Raw genomic sequence first — 14,298 nt, 5'->3', positions numbered from 1 at the left:
GCAAACTTGGACCATATATATATTTTCTTTAAGTCTCAATGATACTCAGGCGTTTTAGCTGATATTTATCAATAAATTTCCTTTTTTATTTATCCTTTTCTACATTCTTTCCCTCCATGTTGCTGGGCAGGTAGATGCAGATTAAGATCAGTCTCAGCTGTCCTCAACAGAGACGGCAAAGTTATCTTAAAAATCAAAAAGATCAATTTTCTCATGGCCTTTTCCGGTGCAAAAGAAAGTAAGCTAAATGTTTGCACTTATTTGCTCCTTTTTGTTCCTTCAGCAACACACATCTATGAAATAATCATCAACCACATTATGCAAACCACAGGTATCGTGTATGATCTACATGTCAGCCCTCTTGAAGAGCCTATCAATGAAGCAGAATCCTATTCGATAAGCATGACCACAAGCAGAGGAAAAATCGAGCTCAAAATCGAAGATTGTGTGAAGTACAAGAAATGGATGATGACCATAAACCACATGTTAATGCTTTCCACAACTTTCAGTGAACCTGAACGACAATTCTGCAGGAACTAACAAATGCTATTGTTTTCAACCCACCCTTGAACTTGTTATTAAACATTTTCATGTTCAAAGACTGTGCTTGAACATAGTGAATAATGATTCTACCTCATGTTTGATCATGGCATCCATTTATAATTCCAAGAAAAGATGACAACCAGAAAGGATCAACCACTTACGGTAATATGGTCTCCAAGTGCTCCCCATATTTACATCATACAAATGCAGCATATCGTGCATCTTACAAGAAAAGAATAATAACCTTTAATGCATCAACTTATAGACTGCACAGTTCTGCTTTAACAAAGATTATCAGATCACTACCTGCCTAAACAATGAAGCATAGTAGAGGTATCTTTATTTCCAAATTTAGAAATGAATATAGAAGATCCTTGATTACTGCTAATTAAGGTAAAATAATGAGAAAGAGACATGTGAATCACAGTTGGTTTTTCAACACTTCTTCACAAAAGCAGGTTAAACAAATAAACTGATACATTGATTAGAGTTTAAACATAGAGACGCATGGGGTAGATATGCCAATTTCCAAGATTTAATACCAACTTATCCAACCAGAACATATACAAAAACAAAAGATTGTGCCAGATTAGTGTTTAACTTACACACTGGTTAAGACAAAATCAGCCAAAGAAGATACTGCTTAAGCCATTCTAAAGATTTGGCTTGCAAAGCAGGTTCTCCATATTTTGCAACGAAAGCAATCAATCTTGTTATGTCATATTTTGTGCTGCTTCTTTCACTATTGCAACACAAGCAAACAGGTAAATTGCACCAAGAAAAGAATTTATATATGCAAAAAGATGCTGGTTGCAAGTAGCATGAACACTGTTTTCTTCTTTTGAAGAATCAAAATCCAATAAAAAAAATATCATAAATTTATTACAAGTTGTATGCCACAAGCACCCTACGCACATTGAATCAAAAATAAATAATTCATTTGTGGTTTTTTATTTTCCTTAGGAACAATAAAAATTGTTAAAATTATATCTCTCAAGCACCTGTGCTGATTTCAGTGCTGAAACTATTATACGAAACAGTTCTTTTGAACCTATAATGCTCTAATACCTTCAATACTATCTATGCAATATGTGGTATATAAATAACTGACATGAAGCAGCTATTCGGTTGTAATAAAAAAACAGATGATTATAAAACCTGATTTTATGTAAAAGAAGTTTCACAAAAAAATAAATAAAAAGAGGTTTCAACTAATATTTTCATGGAAAAGGCTCTTAAACAAAAAATTTTAAGAATACAGACTTAACTAGCTAGGCAGCACACTATAAAGCCACAGGTCCGCAAAGGTAGTTTATGACTTTATGCCGCTTACTGTCACCAACATGGTTCATCAAAATGGCCGAAGTTTGCTGAACATGCAATCAGACATGGTGGTTGATTAAGATTCAAAAGCACAGAAAGCTTTCAAGCAGAAAATTCTAAGAATTCTTTTTTGAAAATGGTCAAAGTTTGTTGAACATGTCGTTGAATATAGTGGTTGATCAAGATTCAAGAGCACACAAGCTTTCGAGCAGAAAACTCAAGAGCACATTGTTTAACATACATTCATTATTTTAAGGTATTTATAGAAGTGGCATGGTCCTTTTTAAGTCAGAACCAAAGACAAGTATGCAGTCTGTTGATAACATTGATTAAAGAGAGTAAAAATGGATTGGATATTAAGAAGAACAGTAAGATAATGCCCATAAATCAGAGCTGCAAATCATATCAGACAAAAAAGATGCACTAGATGAAGCAATCTGTTCCTTCTTGTGACGATTATTTCCATGATGAAGAAAAACAAGACCTTGTCTTTTTAATATTTAACCTAGAGAAGGATGATAGAGCAAGCTATGAAGCATGGCAATCCTCACTGTGCCAAAAGACGTAGGGAACAAAACGAATTAAGCACTAAGCAAAACGAATTCGGAGCCAAGGCATCTATATAGGTGCATATTTCGAGTAATGACTGATTAAGCATGTTTTATTTAAAGTCATTTGGGTCCAAAACGAATTAGGACTATCTTGGGAGCTAAGAGTGAATTTAATAAGGTTGTATACCATCTTAGCTTGAAATCATCATCTAAGATCAGCTCTTTCTGGGTTAATTTAGCAGTTTACCCCCAAAAGCCCATGCTTTTGCATTTCTTGTATGATTTTTGAGATGATCTTAACGAATTCTACAATCTCCTCCTCTCCCTTTTTCTTTAATGTGCTTTAGGGTTTCTCAGCCCCCACACTCTCCATGTTCACTTTTGCTTGTTTTCTTCCTTCCCTCCCTAAACTCTCGACTGCGTCAATGTCCCGACACTGGAGTGTCTCGATCTATTATCCAGAAGATTTATACACAAAATCTATAAAGATTGTCCACCAAGTAGCCCATAAATAAATCACAGTTTCATCAGCTCTATCAATTCATGATCCAGCAGCAACAGTAACAAAATTAAAATCTTAAAATTTCCTAAAAGTTCATATTGCGTGCCTTCTTGAATCAAGCTCTCTCATCATTAAAGTTAGACTGCAATGCTGTTATCTAAAAAAGTTTAGACGCAGTACAAATCGAACGAAGACCAGAAGAAACCCTACAAAATTCAAGAATCAGAGACATTGGGACAAAAGAAAGAAGGGGTTTTTCGATCGCAGCGTTGCTCACCTCCATGCGACGGGTCGAATTTAACTCGTAGAAAGAATTCCGCGACCAACGGCGCCTCCTTGCCGATGGAATTCTCCATGGGGAGAGATCTCGAATCCAATTCACGGTTTCTTCCTCGCGGAGACCAGAGGGTTGGACCGGAAGCGAAGCCGGCGCTTCCAAGAGGTGGAGAAAGAGAGGCACGGCTCTCTCCTGGAGGTAAACGGCCGGGGTTCCGAAAGCCTCTACGCCGAGGGAACGAGGATTGCAGGCGGCGGCGAAGACGGCCGCTACCCGCGGCGACGAGGCGGAGAAGAGGGCGGCAAGACCTGCCGGATTCTTTTCGATTTCTTGGGGGAGCAGTACGCTCACTCGTAGACGCAGCTGATTACCGGTGAATGGATTCGAAGAAATTAGATCAATCAGGACCGTCCATCATCGCCACGGATTTGTAACACGCGAACCGTGGATTTTGCACGTGGGCTAGGAAGCCCGAATCCGACTACGTAACGGTTCCGGATCCAATTTGGATCCAACCCGCACTTTTCACGCCCATGGCAATGATGAGATCGCGTCCGAGAGGATGCCAAGTCCGATCAGAGTGAAAGGGACCTGAAGCAAAATGGATCTGGACTTGGCCTAACATATAAGCGAATTAGACTTAGTCCATCCAATTCTTAGGGATGGAGCTTGTTTGAGGTTGAAATCAATCAAGCTGGAGTTGGACTTGACCAAGCCATTCAAAATGCTAGAGATGCATGCTCAAGGTCGAGCATCATGCGAGCTAAGACGTGGAGCGATCAGAAATTGTAGATCTGATTCTTAAATAGTGCTTCCTTAAAAATTTCAACCTATGTAATTAGAGCATAAGGTGAATCTCCTCCCTTTTTTTTCTAAATACAAATTCCACAATATCTTATCTAGCTAATTTTAGGTAATGATTTAACGAATAGTTGAGATCTAAATTGGGAAAATATTAAATACAATAAATATTGGTAATGAAAGTTCATATGTGATTGTTCTTCGTCTAAGACTTGTTTTGCATACAAAATAAGATAAGATAAAAGATAAATTATATTTGTGGTCCTTCAAATTTTACTAATATTTTTAAATAATTTTTATAGTTTAAAAATTTCTAATTAGATCCCTCAATTTTTAACTGTGATTTAATATAGTCCTTCCAGTGCCAATTTCCAACACCAGAAAGTTGTTTGCATAAGTGATGTTTCAACACTAGAAAGTTATTTGCATAATATCAGCATATGGATGATGATGTGACATATGAGTGATGATGTGGTACCCAATGCAAACCATAATAAAAAATTTCAGCCAAAAATATCCAATCATCAAGTGCCACATCCTCACCTATGTACCATATAATTACCTAGCAAGTTACCAGAGTGTCGTCCTTATTATTTTTTAAGGCAAATTATGCTTTTGCCCTTCAAGTTTTACAAATATTTTTAAATACTTCTTATAGTTTTAAAATCTCTAATTAGATCCACCAATTTTCAAATTGATTTAATACAGTCCTTCCAGCAGATTCCGAAAGGACCCACTGATGACATTGCCCTCCCTCCTTTACTGCCACCTCCTCCTCCTCCTAGGCCTCTTCACCATCTATCGCAGCAACGACCCAAGTCCCAACCCTCCTCCTCCATCTCGGTCTCTTCCAAGTCTACTGCGCCTAGCCTCCTCCTCCTTTGTCCTCGGTGATGATTGAGCCCCCCTTCCCCACCTCCTACTTTGTTGTCAACAACAATCGAGCTCCCCCACCCTTGGCAAGCACCAATCCTCCTGACTCCTCGTGCAGCTCTCCTCCTTCCACTTCACCTTACATTGGCGCTACGCTTGCTCTATCCCTGAGCTCCTCTGCTAAGTCTTGCTCTTGCTATGTCATCGAGCCTACTATCGCTTCTTCCCAATCGAGCATGTAATCATGTGGCCTTCCTTCTTCTCCTCGTGCATCCCTCCTCCTCATCTTCTTTCTCTCTCTCCATCTCATCCTTTTTTTGTTACAACGGTGGCTCACACCCGACAGGTATGAATATGGCCAATAGAGTCAGAAAACAAAAGGCTACAAAGGGGCTCCAGTGTAGACACGTGCTCCACCCAGATAAAATCTTTCGAGTGATGTGCAACAAAGGAGGCATCCCAGTCAGCAACACAGTTTGCCTCTCTATAAGTATGTGTGGTCAGGTAGGAGCCACACTCCTCCAGTAATCGACGAATGTCATGAAGCAGTAGCCTCTCCTTAGCCGTGCACCCTCGGCCCTGGACCCACTCGATCACTATGGTCGAGTCTCCCTCCAAGAAGATGCAGTCTGCATCTAGCACCGATCTCGCATAGGTAACGCCCTCCCATGCTTCTTTGAGCTCAGAGCACACAATGGATGTGTCGAAGATCTGCCACCCCCTGCTGCCACCAGTCTGGCATCGTGGTCTCTGATGACGTATCCCACGCCTCCGCATCTTTCTCCCTTGTCCACACTGCCGTCGAAGTTCACTTTGAGAAAGCAAGGGAGTGGGGGCACCTAGAAAACAAGCACAGTCCTGGACGACGTAGATGCGAAATGAGAGCCTCAGATTCTTCTACCTAACCCAACAGGCGAAACCTTAGTGATGTCGAGAATTCTGATGCATGCAGTAGAGCTCTATCTGCCACTGCTATCGAGTGAGAGCCACCATCCTCGAAGATTCGGGTATTTCTATCTAACAACAATGGTAAGCCAGATAGGCAGCCCGTGTCCCCCTCTCCTCGAGCCCGGGTCTCCCCACCGAGGCCTTCAAGAAGTCTAGAAAGTTCTCAATAGACGACCACACATGTCGATGGTTGAGGTGGGTCAAGGCACACTCCCAAATCTGACTGGCATGAGGACACTCAATAAGGGCGTGGTAGATAGACTTCTCCACTTTTGGGTAGACCACATAGGTTGTAGGGATCCGCACTCCCCACCTGGCCATCATGCCTCTAGTGGGCAAGCACCCCCACATCACTTTTCAAAAAAACAAGGCAATGCGGGAGTGGATGTGCATCCTCTAGATCCATCCACTATCGAGCTGTCGTGCCGGAGACCTCCCAACCAACCCAGAGAGGTCCCAGACTTGCACCACCGACCTCTTGGTCAAGCTCTAGACCCTCCTATCCGATGTCTCTCCTGTAGGGATAGGTACAAATAGGACTCGCTCAGCAAGCTGCTTTCCAAACATCAACTTGACGAGGGCCTCATCCCACCTCCACTCTTCCGGAACAAAGAGATCATAGACTCTGCGTCCCTTCAACCCTCTGTGGTTGATCATAGTGGGCCAGCCCTCTAATGGGACCTTAAAGAGTCACTTGTCCTCTAGGACGCTGACAGCTCATCTCCGATCTTCCATTTAATCGCCGGTAGCACTACCGAGACGCGGGCACAAATCTCCCGCTAAATGAAGGAGGACCCGCATTCGGCTCGAAAGGCAGACATATATGCTGGAGCTCCATACTTCTCTCTTAGTAGTGCTCCCTAGAGACTCTCTGATTCTAGGAGAAACCTGGCAACCAGCTAGTCCCTAGTATCTTCCGACACTCCACCAATGAATGGGCCCCCAGTCCACCTCTGCTGGTCAGCTGGCATATAGTTTCCTAGGCCAGAAGGTGGACACCCCCTCTGCCACCCTGCCGCCCCCAGATAAAGCTTCTAAACAGTCGTTCCATGCATCGTAACACTGCGATCGGCACCAGGGTGCTAGACAATAAGTAAAGAGGAATAGAGTTCAGGACTGACCGTACTAGCATGACTCTGCCCATCATAGATAGAGCACCTGCCTGCCAATCCTTCAATCTCCACCAGATGCTTAGCTCCATGGACATGCACTCTCCCCTGCGAAGCCGCCGTCCAGTAATCGGGACCTCGAGGTAATGTAGAGTCCCCTCCTGCTCCCTTATCTCCAAAATGCTCATGACTAAGGCCTTCATCCCTCGGTCGGTTTTCGGGCTGAAGCAAATAGTTGACTTGGTTAAGTTCACTTGCTGGCCTGACACCCCATAGTAGACCTCCAAAATTATGCAGATAGCCAGCGCTGAACGCCTCATTGCATGGGCCAACAACCGACAATCATCAATGTAGAGCAGGTGCGCTATCTGAGTTGGGCCCGCCGTCGGTCTATATGCCTCTACCTCCTGCATAGTCGATGCATATCGGAGGGCTCGGGATAGATAGCCTGCACAGATGATAAACAACATCGGTGACCGGGGGCATCCCTGTCTCAGTCCCACCGAAGACTCGAAGAACTGCTGTAGGGGAGCCATTAATCAATAAGGCAAAGGATGGGCTTAGAATACATCTCTGAATCCATTTGAACCACAGTAGGTGAAAGTCGAATCCTTCCAGGCATCGAGTCACAAAGTCCCACCACATCCTATCCTATGCTCCCTCCATATCGAGTTTGATGCCCATCAAACTCCTGCGCCCTAGCGCTTGCAGGAGGTCTGACATGAATTCATAAGCAATGAGGATGTTGTCGGAGATGGACCGTCTGCTAATGAAAGCCTCCTGCTCAAGATAGATCAGTCTAGATAGGGTACCTCTCATCCTCCGGACAGGATCTTCACCACTACCTTATGCAAGGTGGTACACAAACTGATCGGTCGATAGTGGCTTGGCTCCAGTGGATTTTGTCTTTTCGGCATCAATGTGATGAAGATCTGCTGCCACTCACCGGGCATCATCGCTGACAAGAAGAACTGCCAAACAGCTGTCGTCATCTCCTGTCTAATGATGAACTAGTATCTTTAAAAAAAAACTAGGGGAACCCCATCTGGGCTCGAGCTCTTATCCTCGCGCCGGGACTAAAGAGCTTCCTGAACCTCCACATTTGTCACCGGACTGACCATCACCTCGCTCTCATCCCCCAATATCCTTGGCTCGAGGTCCGACCCATAGTCTTCACCCGCAGCACCCACTGACTTGGTCCACCTGGCCTGGAAGAACTGCTCCACAGTCCGTCTGACGGTCTCTGGATCCTCAGTCGTCTGTCCACTACTTTCCCTAACCCTGCCGATCTGGTTTCGCTGCCTCCGAATGATGGTATATTAGTGGAAGAATCTCATGTTCTGGTCATCCTTCCTGATCCATTGAACTCTAGACTTCTGCCTCCAGTACACCTCCTGCTACCCGAAAAGGGAATGATGCTTGGCCAATAGCCCCCTAAGCTCACCTTAGTCTTCATATGAGAGACTATCCCTGCGGTCCTCTAGTGACTGGAGCTTGACAATGGATGCTTCAGTTTTCTCCACCCTTCTGAAGATATTTTCTACCTCCTTCCTATTCCATCTGAGCAGTCGATGCCTGGTCAACTCCTATTTGCGGGTCACTCTGTACATCACATCTCTCCCAATTGGTGTCCTCCATGCCTTCCTCACCACATCCCACTACCATGGATAGAAAAGCCATATCTTTTCAAAGCAAAAAGGACTATAAATCGGAAAAGCATGTGAGGTACTCACCAAAACAGGGTAGTGATCTGAAGCTATCTTGGGTAGGTGGCGAACCCAGAAATCCAGAAACCACTAGATCCAACTAGCCGAAGCGAAGGCTCTATCAATCCTCTCCCACACATGCGTCCATCCTAGTCTGTTATTGCACCAAGTGAATCTCGGGCTTGTGAAGCCGATGTCAGCTAGTCCGTTGGATAAGATAAAGTCCTAAAACTTTCTGACCCCAATCTTGTTGGTGAAGACCTTCCCTCCCCACTTCTCTTTTGGGCTATCGATGCAGTTGAAGTCCCTCGCTATCAACACGGGATACCCTAGCTGGATGAGGTTGGATGCCTCTTCCCACAAAGTTCCTCTCTTTGTGGTCTGTGTTGGCGTAGGCCGCCACCAAGATCCAAGGGGGGCTGCTCCCCTCTGAAATCACTATGACCACCTCCTGGCTGCATTTGTGGAAGATGTCTAGGCTGCATCCCCCTAGCCGCCATAACACAATGATGCCCCCAGAGAGGCCCTACAACTCCACTGCATAGCTTCCCCAAGCCCTTGGAATAGACCTCCCAACCCATTGCAAACTAGCTCTCGACAATTGGGTCTCAAAACAACACACAAATTTCAGGATCATGCAAACTAACCAACCTGCAGAAAGCCGGCCTAAAGGAGGGTTTTCCGACTCTCCGCCAATTCCAATGCCGCACCCACTGGGTCCTGCTTCCCCCCTTCCTCCCCATTGGCTGCCGCCTCCATCTGACTGGACCCCTCCATCACACACCTCAGCTGCTGGACTATGGCTTCATCCAACGGGCCATGCGACGACCCAGCAGCACTGAGGCCCAGCCTGTCCACGCCTCCCTTCAAAGAAACTCCCCCGGAATCGAATGACTCAGGCCCCCCGAGTTGAGCTCGAGCCACTGGCCTCCCTGTCCGACACCATCTCCTCGGAGCCAAATGCCACCCCGCCGGTGCACCATTCATGTTGAGCTCCACTCATGCCGTAGGTTCCTTCACGGTGCTCTTCATAGTGCCGCCTCCCCTCGTCAAACGACCGGACCGCCCAAGCCACCGTGCAGACCATCATCACCAACACCGCCCCCGGTGTCATCGACCACTATCCGAAGGGCCCCTATGACGGCCGGTGAGAGACTCTGGCTCCGGAACCTCCACCGGTCGACTCCTAGGTGCGCTGCGACCACTTCCGATATGGTTGGCATGGAGGGCACCCATGCCAAACGGGTCGGTCTGAGTTCCGCCGGCCCAGGGCCCGTCCTCCTCTTGTTAGGTGATGAGAGCACAAAAGTGCAATGGTCAGACCATTTTAATTAGCATTATAATTAATAATTAATAATAAAATTAACTAATTAATGTTGTATTTGTGTTTGAGTACAAGTAATCCAAGAGATCCAATAACATTGGGTTTGAGCCCAATGCCCGGCAGCCCAAGCTCGGGTCAAGCCAGCATTCCAGCGCGTCCTAATCCTTCACGCCATTAGCAATGTCCCAAAGATCTCGCGATCAGCCCAGATGGGTCTCCAGCTCCTAGTCCACCCTTACAGCACCAACTTGATTATGCCAGGCCGTCCGCGTCCTCAGCGCGTCCCCACCACGCATGCACCTTCCAAATGAGCATCTTCATCTTCAACCTCCAATCCCATGAACAAAAGCTGAAATTACTATTTATTTCCAAAATTTCTATTCATGGCTGACATCACTGTTCATATGAACAGTGTTAATTTTGATCGTCCGATTCATGTCTAACTAAAAATATGCTAAACAGATCGTTGTTAAAATCGATGAACAAAGTTTAATTTAATTTTACTCTTACCTTCCTACTCGAAGAATAGTGGTTGTAAGAGGTCGATCCACAGGGAGGCGATTGGAGTTGCCATAAAAATTAGAACATTCACTTCAATTCGAAATCGACTTTTGAAAGATGGAAGAAAAACATTATTTTGAGGATGTAGAATGATGATAGATTCTCTAGTCTACTGGAGAATTATTTTTCTAATTGAAATTAACTAGAAGACATATACTTAGATTTAAAGAGCATTTATATATTTAACTAATCAGAGAAGAGTTTTGGCATGAATTAAAATGGATGAAAAACAGTGCTAAGAAGATCAAAAGCCTAGAACATAAATTGCATAAAGGAAAATAAGAAGTATTGCATAAAAAGAAAAATTAAACGATTGTATAAAGAAAACAGAAATTTAACTAAACCTAGAACAAGGATTGCATGAAAGAAATTGATTGATTTCATAAAAAGGAATGATTACAAAAAGTAAAAAAAAAATTGAAGATGAAGCCTAATGCTTCTTTCTTCTGCAAATAATAAAATAAAATAAAATAAAATTTCTTTTTCTCTCCCACGGTTAAACAACAACATAAACTAATTCTTTTAATTTCTTTCTTCTTCCCAAGAACAGAGCAATGCTCTGTTTCTTCTTCCCCCCCCCCCCCCTTTTGGCCAGCCGACCACCACCCCGCACCCCCCTCGGAACTCCCCTTCTTCTTCCAATGGCCACCCTATTTATAGGCTGAGGATGCTTGGGATTCCGGAAGGGAGGACTTGGAGGCACGATTCATGGAGCTCGGGTGCGGGGTGATTCACGGCTGGCCACGGGATTGCTGAGAGAATGGCTGATGCTTGGATCCCGGAACCGTTGCTGGAAGAGGCGGCGCCGGATGCTCGCAAATGGTTAGCTGCGGGATCGCTTGGAGCAAGGCATGGATCTTGGGATGCATCACAGGCTGCTGTGTGCTGGGAATGGAAGATTGGATGCAGTGATGGCTGATAATGAAGGCTACCGCGGGCTGAGGCGGAGGAGGCTGCTGTGAGCGTTGATCACGGACACGGTGGAGAGGGGCTGGCCGTGGAATGAGCTGGGGTGACTTGGAGGGCGCCGCGGAGGAGGTGTGGTGCTGTGAACCGTTGGGAGGAGCGGAAGAGGTGGATCACGGACGCGGTGGATGATCTGAAATGCGGAGGAGACGGGAGCGTGATCGACGGAGTTTGACGCTGATCGCGGGATGCTAGAGACGCGGGCGTTGTGATGCGGACGAAGCAGGGACTCGGGAAAGCTAATCCGGCTGGAATGTTCACCGCGTGAAGAACGCGGGCTGTTGGGCGCGATGCTGGGAGGAGGATTGGGACGCAGGCGTTGTTGGCACGGTGGCTGGCACGGAAGTTGGAAGGAGGAAGATGGATGCGTGATGCTTAGGATCTGACGGGAGCTGGCAGATACCGAGTTCCGTCCAATTAGTCATATAGTTAAAAAAATAGTGTAATATAAAATTTGGCTTGTAGACGGACGGACTAAGTTCGTCACGGTTCATCTGTTCTGACTGGAGGTCAAGTGCAATTCTTTCAAGTCATGGGTCACCCAGCACCTCATAGTTATGATATGGCCAAATTAGATTTGCCCAAATTCTTTCCCAAAAGCACAGAAAAATTGGACCCAATTCGGACCCGAACCCGACTCGGACCCGATTCGGACCCGACCCGATCTTCAACCGGGTCGGATCTGGGAAGGGATCCTTCTTTAGTCAAATTTGTACTCAATGTGTATTTTATCTCTAATTTATGAAAATCTGTGTCAAACCCAAATATAATATTAATCCAGTGAATTTATCATTATCGGTTAGCAATAATACTAATTTAGGTGACATATAGGTCGCACTTTTGTGCTCTCATCATTAGGGCTACTAGCCCATTTTAGTAGGTCGGGCCCGCCTTCCACGCCCGCTGTCGTCTAGACTGCACTATGCAGTTGGACCTAGGCCTGGCCTTGAACCATCAGCTTCGCAGCCCGGCTTGCCGCACGGGTCGGGCCTAAGACTGGGCCCTAGCCCTGGGCCTGCAGCCCCACAACTCGATTTGTTGTGCAGGTCGAGCCTGGGCCTGGCCCCTGGGACTAGCTGGGTCATCCACCTGGTCACGGACGACCTCGAGTCAACTCAGGTTGAAGTGGGGAAGCCATCATGGACTGGTGGCCGATGCGGGCGCACTGATAGTAGAGGCCCGGCAGGTCTTCATGGACTAAGGGCTGCTAGAACCTTCCCTTTCCTCCCTGGACGATGGTCCTTGGTATCGAGGATTGAAGGGAGTCGATTTCCACCTTCACCCTTGCATACCTGATCCGCCACTTCTCACTGGAGACCCCTTCAAGCTCTAGAGGACGCCCCACTACTGCCGCTATCTCGCGGATAGACTCCTTGTCCCAATTTCTCGAGGGGAATCCCAGGCAGACAGAGCCAAATGACTGTGCGACTCATCATGTGGATGTCTGGAATGAAGTCGGGCATCCATTCCTCCATGGCCATCAGCTGGCCTGCCACCAGCCAAGGGCCAACCACCATCACCACAGCCCGATCCTCACCGGACATGAACCGGATGGTGAGAAGCCCCTCCATCATTGGCAGGGACCTCCACCGAGCTCTGCACCTTGCCCTGGCTCCGGAGATCTTGCGCCACCACCTCTGCAGGGATGCGCCGACCCAAGCTTCACGCCATCACGACCATCTCCTCCTAGATGCCTCTAGCTTGCGCCACTCGCTCCGTCGGCACGACCACTACCTGGGAGTACTGTCGTTGGAGCTCCTCCAACTTAGTTTCAGTGAACCGGTGGATGGAGTCCTCAGGTCATCGCGAAGTCCCCACACCACCGCCGACCATAGTGGGGTGGACTCGGCTATCCCTGGAGCTGGGCTGGATTGCCGTCCCCCACTGGAGCCTCCCGGCACACTTGTGCCAGGGGTCGCCATTGGCCGCACACCAAGTGTTTGATGGGGGGCCTGTTTGTCATATGATTTTTTATGCAATGAGGGGCTACTTCCGTGCCCTCCCTTTAGAGTAACAAGCTTAGATCTAGTATATGTGCGGCTTTAGGGAATCCTTCTTTTGCATGAATAGGGGACACAGAAGAGACCCCATCTCATTCTTTCGATGGCGGCAATGCATGGTGAGTAAGGGTGGTACCGGCGGCCAAACCCTAGAAGAACCGTATGTTCAGGGCTAAGAGGGTAGAAAAGGTCCTTCAAAAAAGCAACTGAACTTTGAGATGATTACTGGATCTACCACCTGTTGCTGGAATTTGGACCCGGGGGCGACCACTGGGCCGGGAAGGAGGAGCTCCGGGAAGGCTTGGCGAATGGCAGTGATCCGGCGATGTGCGGCGTCCTCCGGGAGACTTGCAAGAAGCCGGTGGCCGGATTTTTCCGGCGCCGGCCCTCCGATGCTTAAGTCAGAGAGGGCAAGTGTATGAGCGGGAGTAGAAATCAATAGTCAAAATCTCAATCTCCCGGCCCCCACTAAAATGGAGAAATTCCCCTTCTATAGAGGGGACTGGGTTACCTGTGATGTGATGGGGCAAACGGTCTGTCGTACGATTGGGCTTGCAGTAGAAATTAATGCTCGATCGTGTGGAATTAATGCTGTTACTGTTGGAGATTAGGCCAAAGCTCTTGAGTCGTCGTGGAGTCGTGCCATCATTCATAACCAAGCAGGTTTGTCGTAAGAGGCTTGATGTTCGTAGGCAACGGGAGCCATGCGCTTTAATTGTTGAGTAGGCTGAGGGCCTGCAAGTGCCATGCGCTTTGATGGTTGAGTGAACAGGATGCCTGCAGGACCCATACACTAATTGTTGACGAAGGCAAC

At 46.6% G+C, this 14,298-nt stretch overlaps 1 protein-coding gene and 1 long non-coding RNA gene across 3 annotated transcripts in view; one reads left to right on the top strand and one right to left on the bottom strand.

Annotated features, from left to right (window-relative positions):
* LOC103699543 (VAN3-binding protein) overlaps positions 1–656 on the top strand; it is a 5,835-nt gene extending 5,179 nt beyond the window's left edge. For both annotated transcript variants that reach the window (XM_008781571.4, XM_008781566.3), the window contains exons 6-7: positions 131–238; positions 332–656. In XM_008781571.4, coding sequence (XP_008779793.2) covers positions 131–238; positions 332–540 — 317 coding nt within the window. In that variant the 3' untranslated portion in view covers positions 541–656. The remainder of the gene's footprint in view (positions 1–130; positions 239–331) is intronic.
* The window catches only part of LOC113461893, a 9,592-nt gene extending 6,031 nt beyond the window's left edge, over positions 1–3,561 (bottom strand). The window contains exon 1 of the long non-coding RNA XR_003384158.2: positions 3,197–3,561. This is a non-coding gene — a long non-coding RNA (uncharacterized LOC113461893). The remainder of the gene's footprint in view (positions 1–3,196) is intronic.
* Between the last annotated feature and the right edge of the window lie 10,737 nt (positions 3,562–14,298).

Source organism: Phoenix dactylifera, unplaced genomic scaffold (genome assembly GCF_009389715.1).
Source record: "Phoenix dactylifera cultivar Barhee BC4 unplaced genomic scaffold, palm_55x_up_171113_PBpolish2nd_filt_p 000270F, whole genome shotgun sequence".
Lineage (NCBI taxonomy): Eukaryota > Viridiplantae > Streptophyta > Magnoliopsida > Arecales > Arecaceae > Phoenix > Phoenix dactylifera.
Note: the sequence above shows the minus strand (reverse complement) of the source record. Positions and strands in the feature narration are given on the sequence as shown.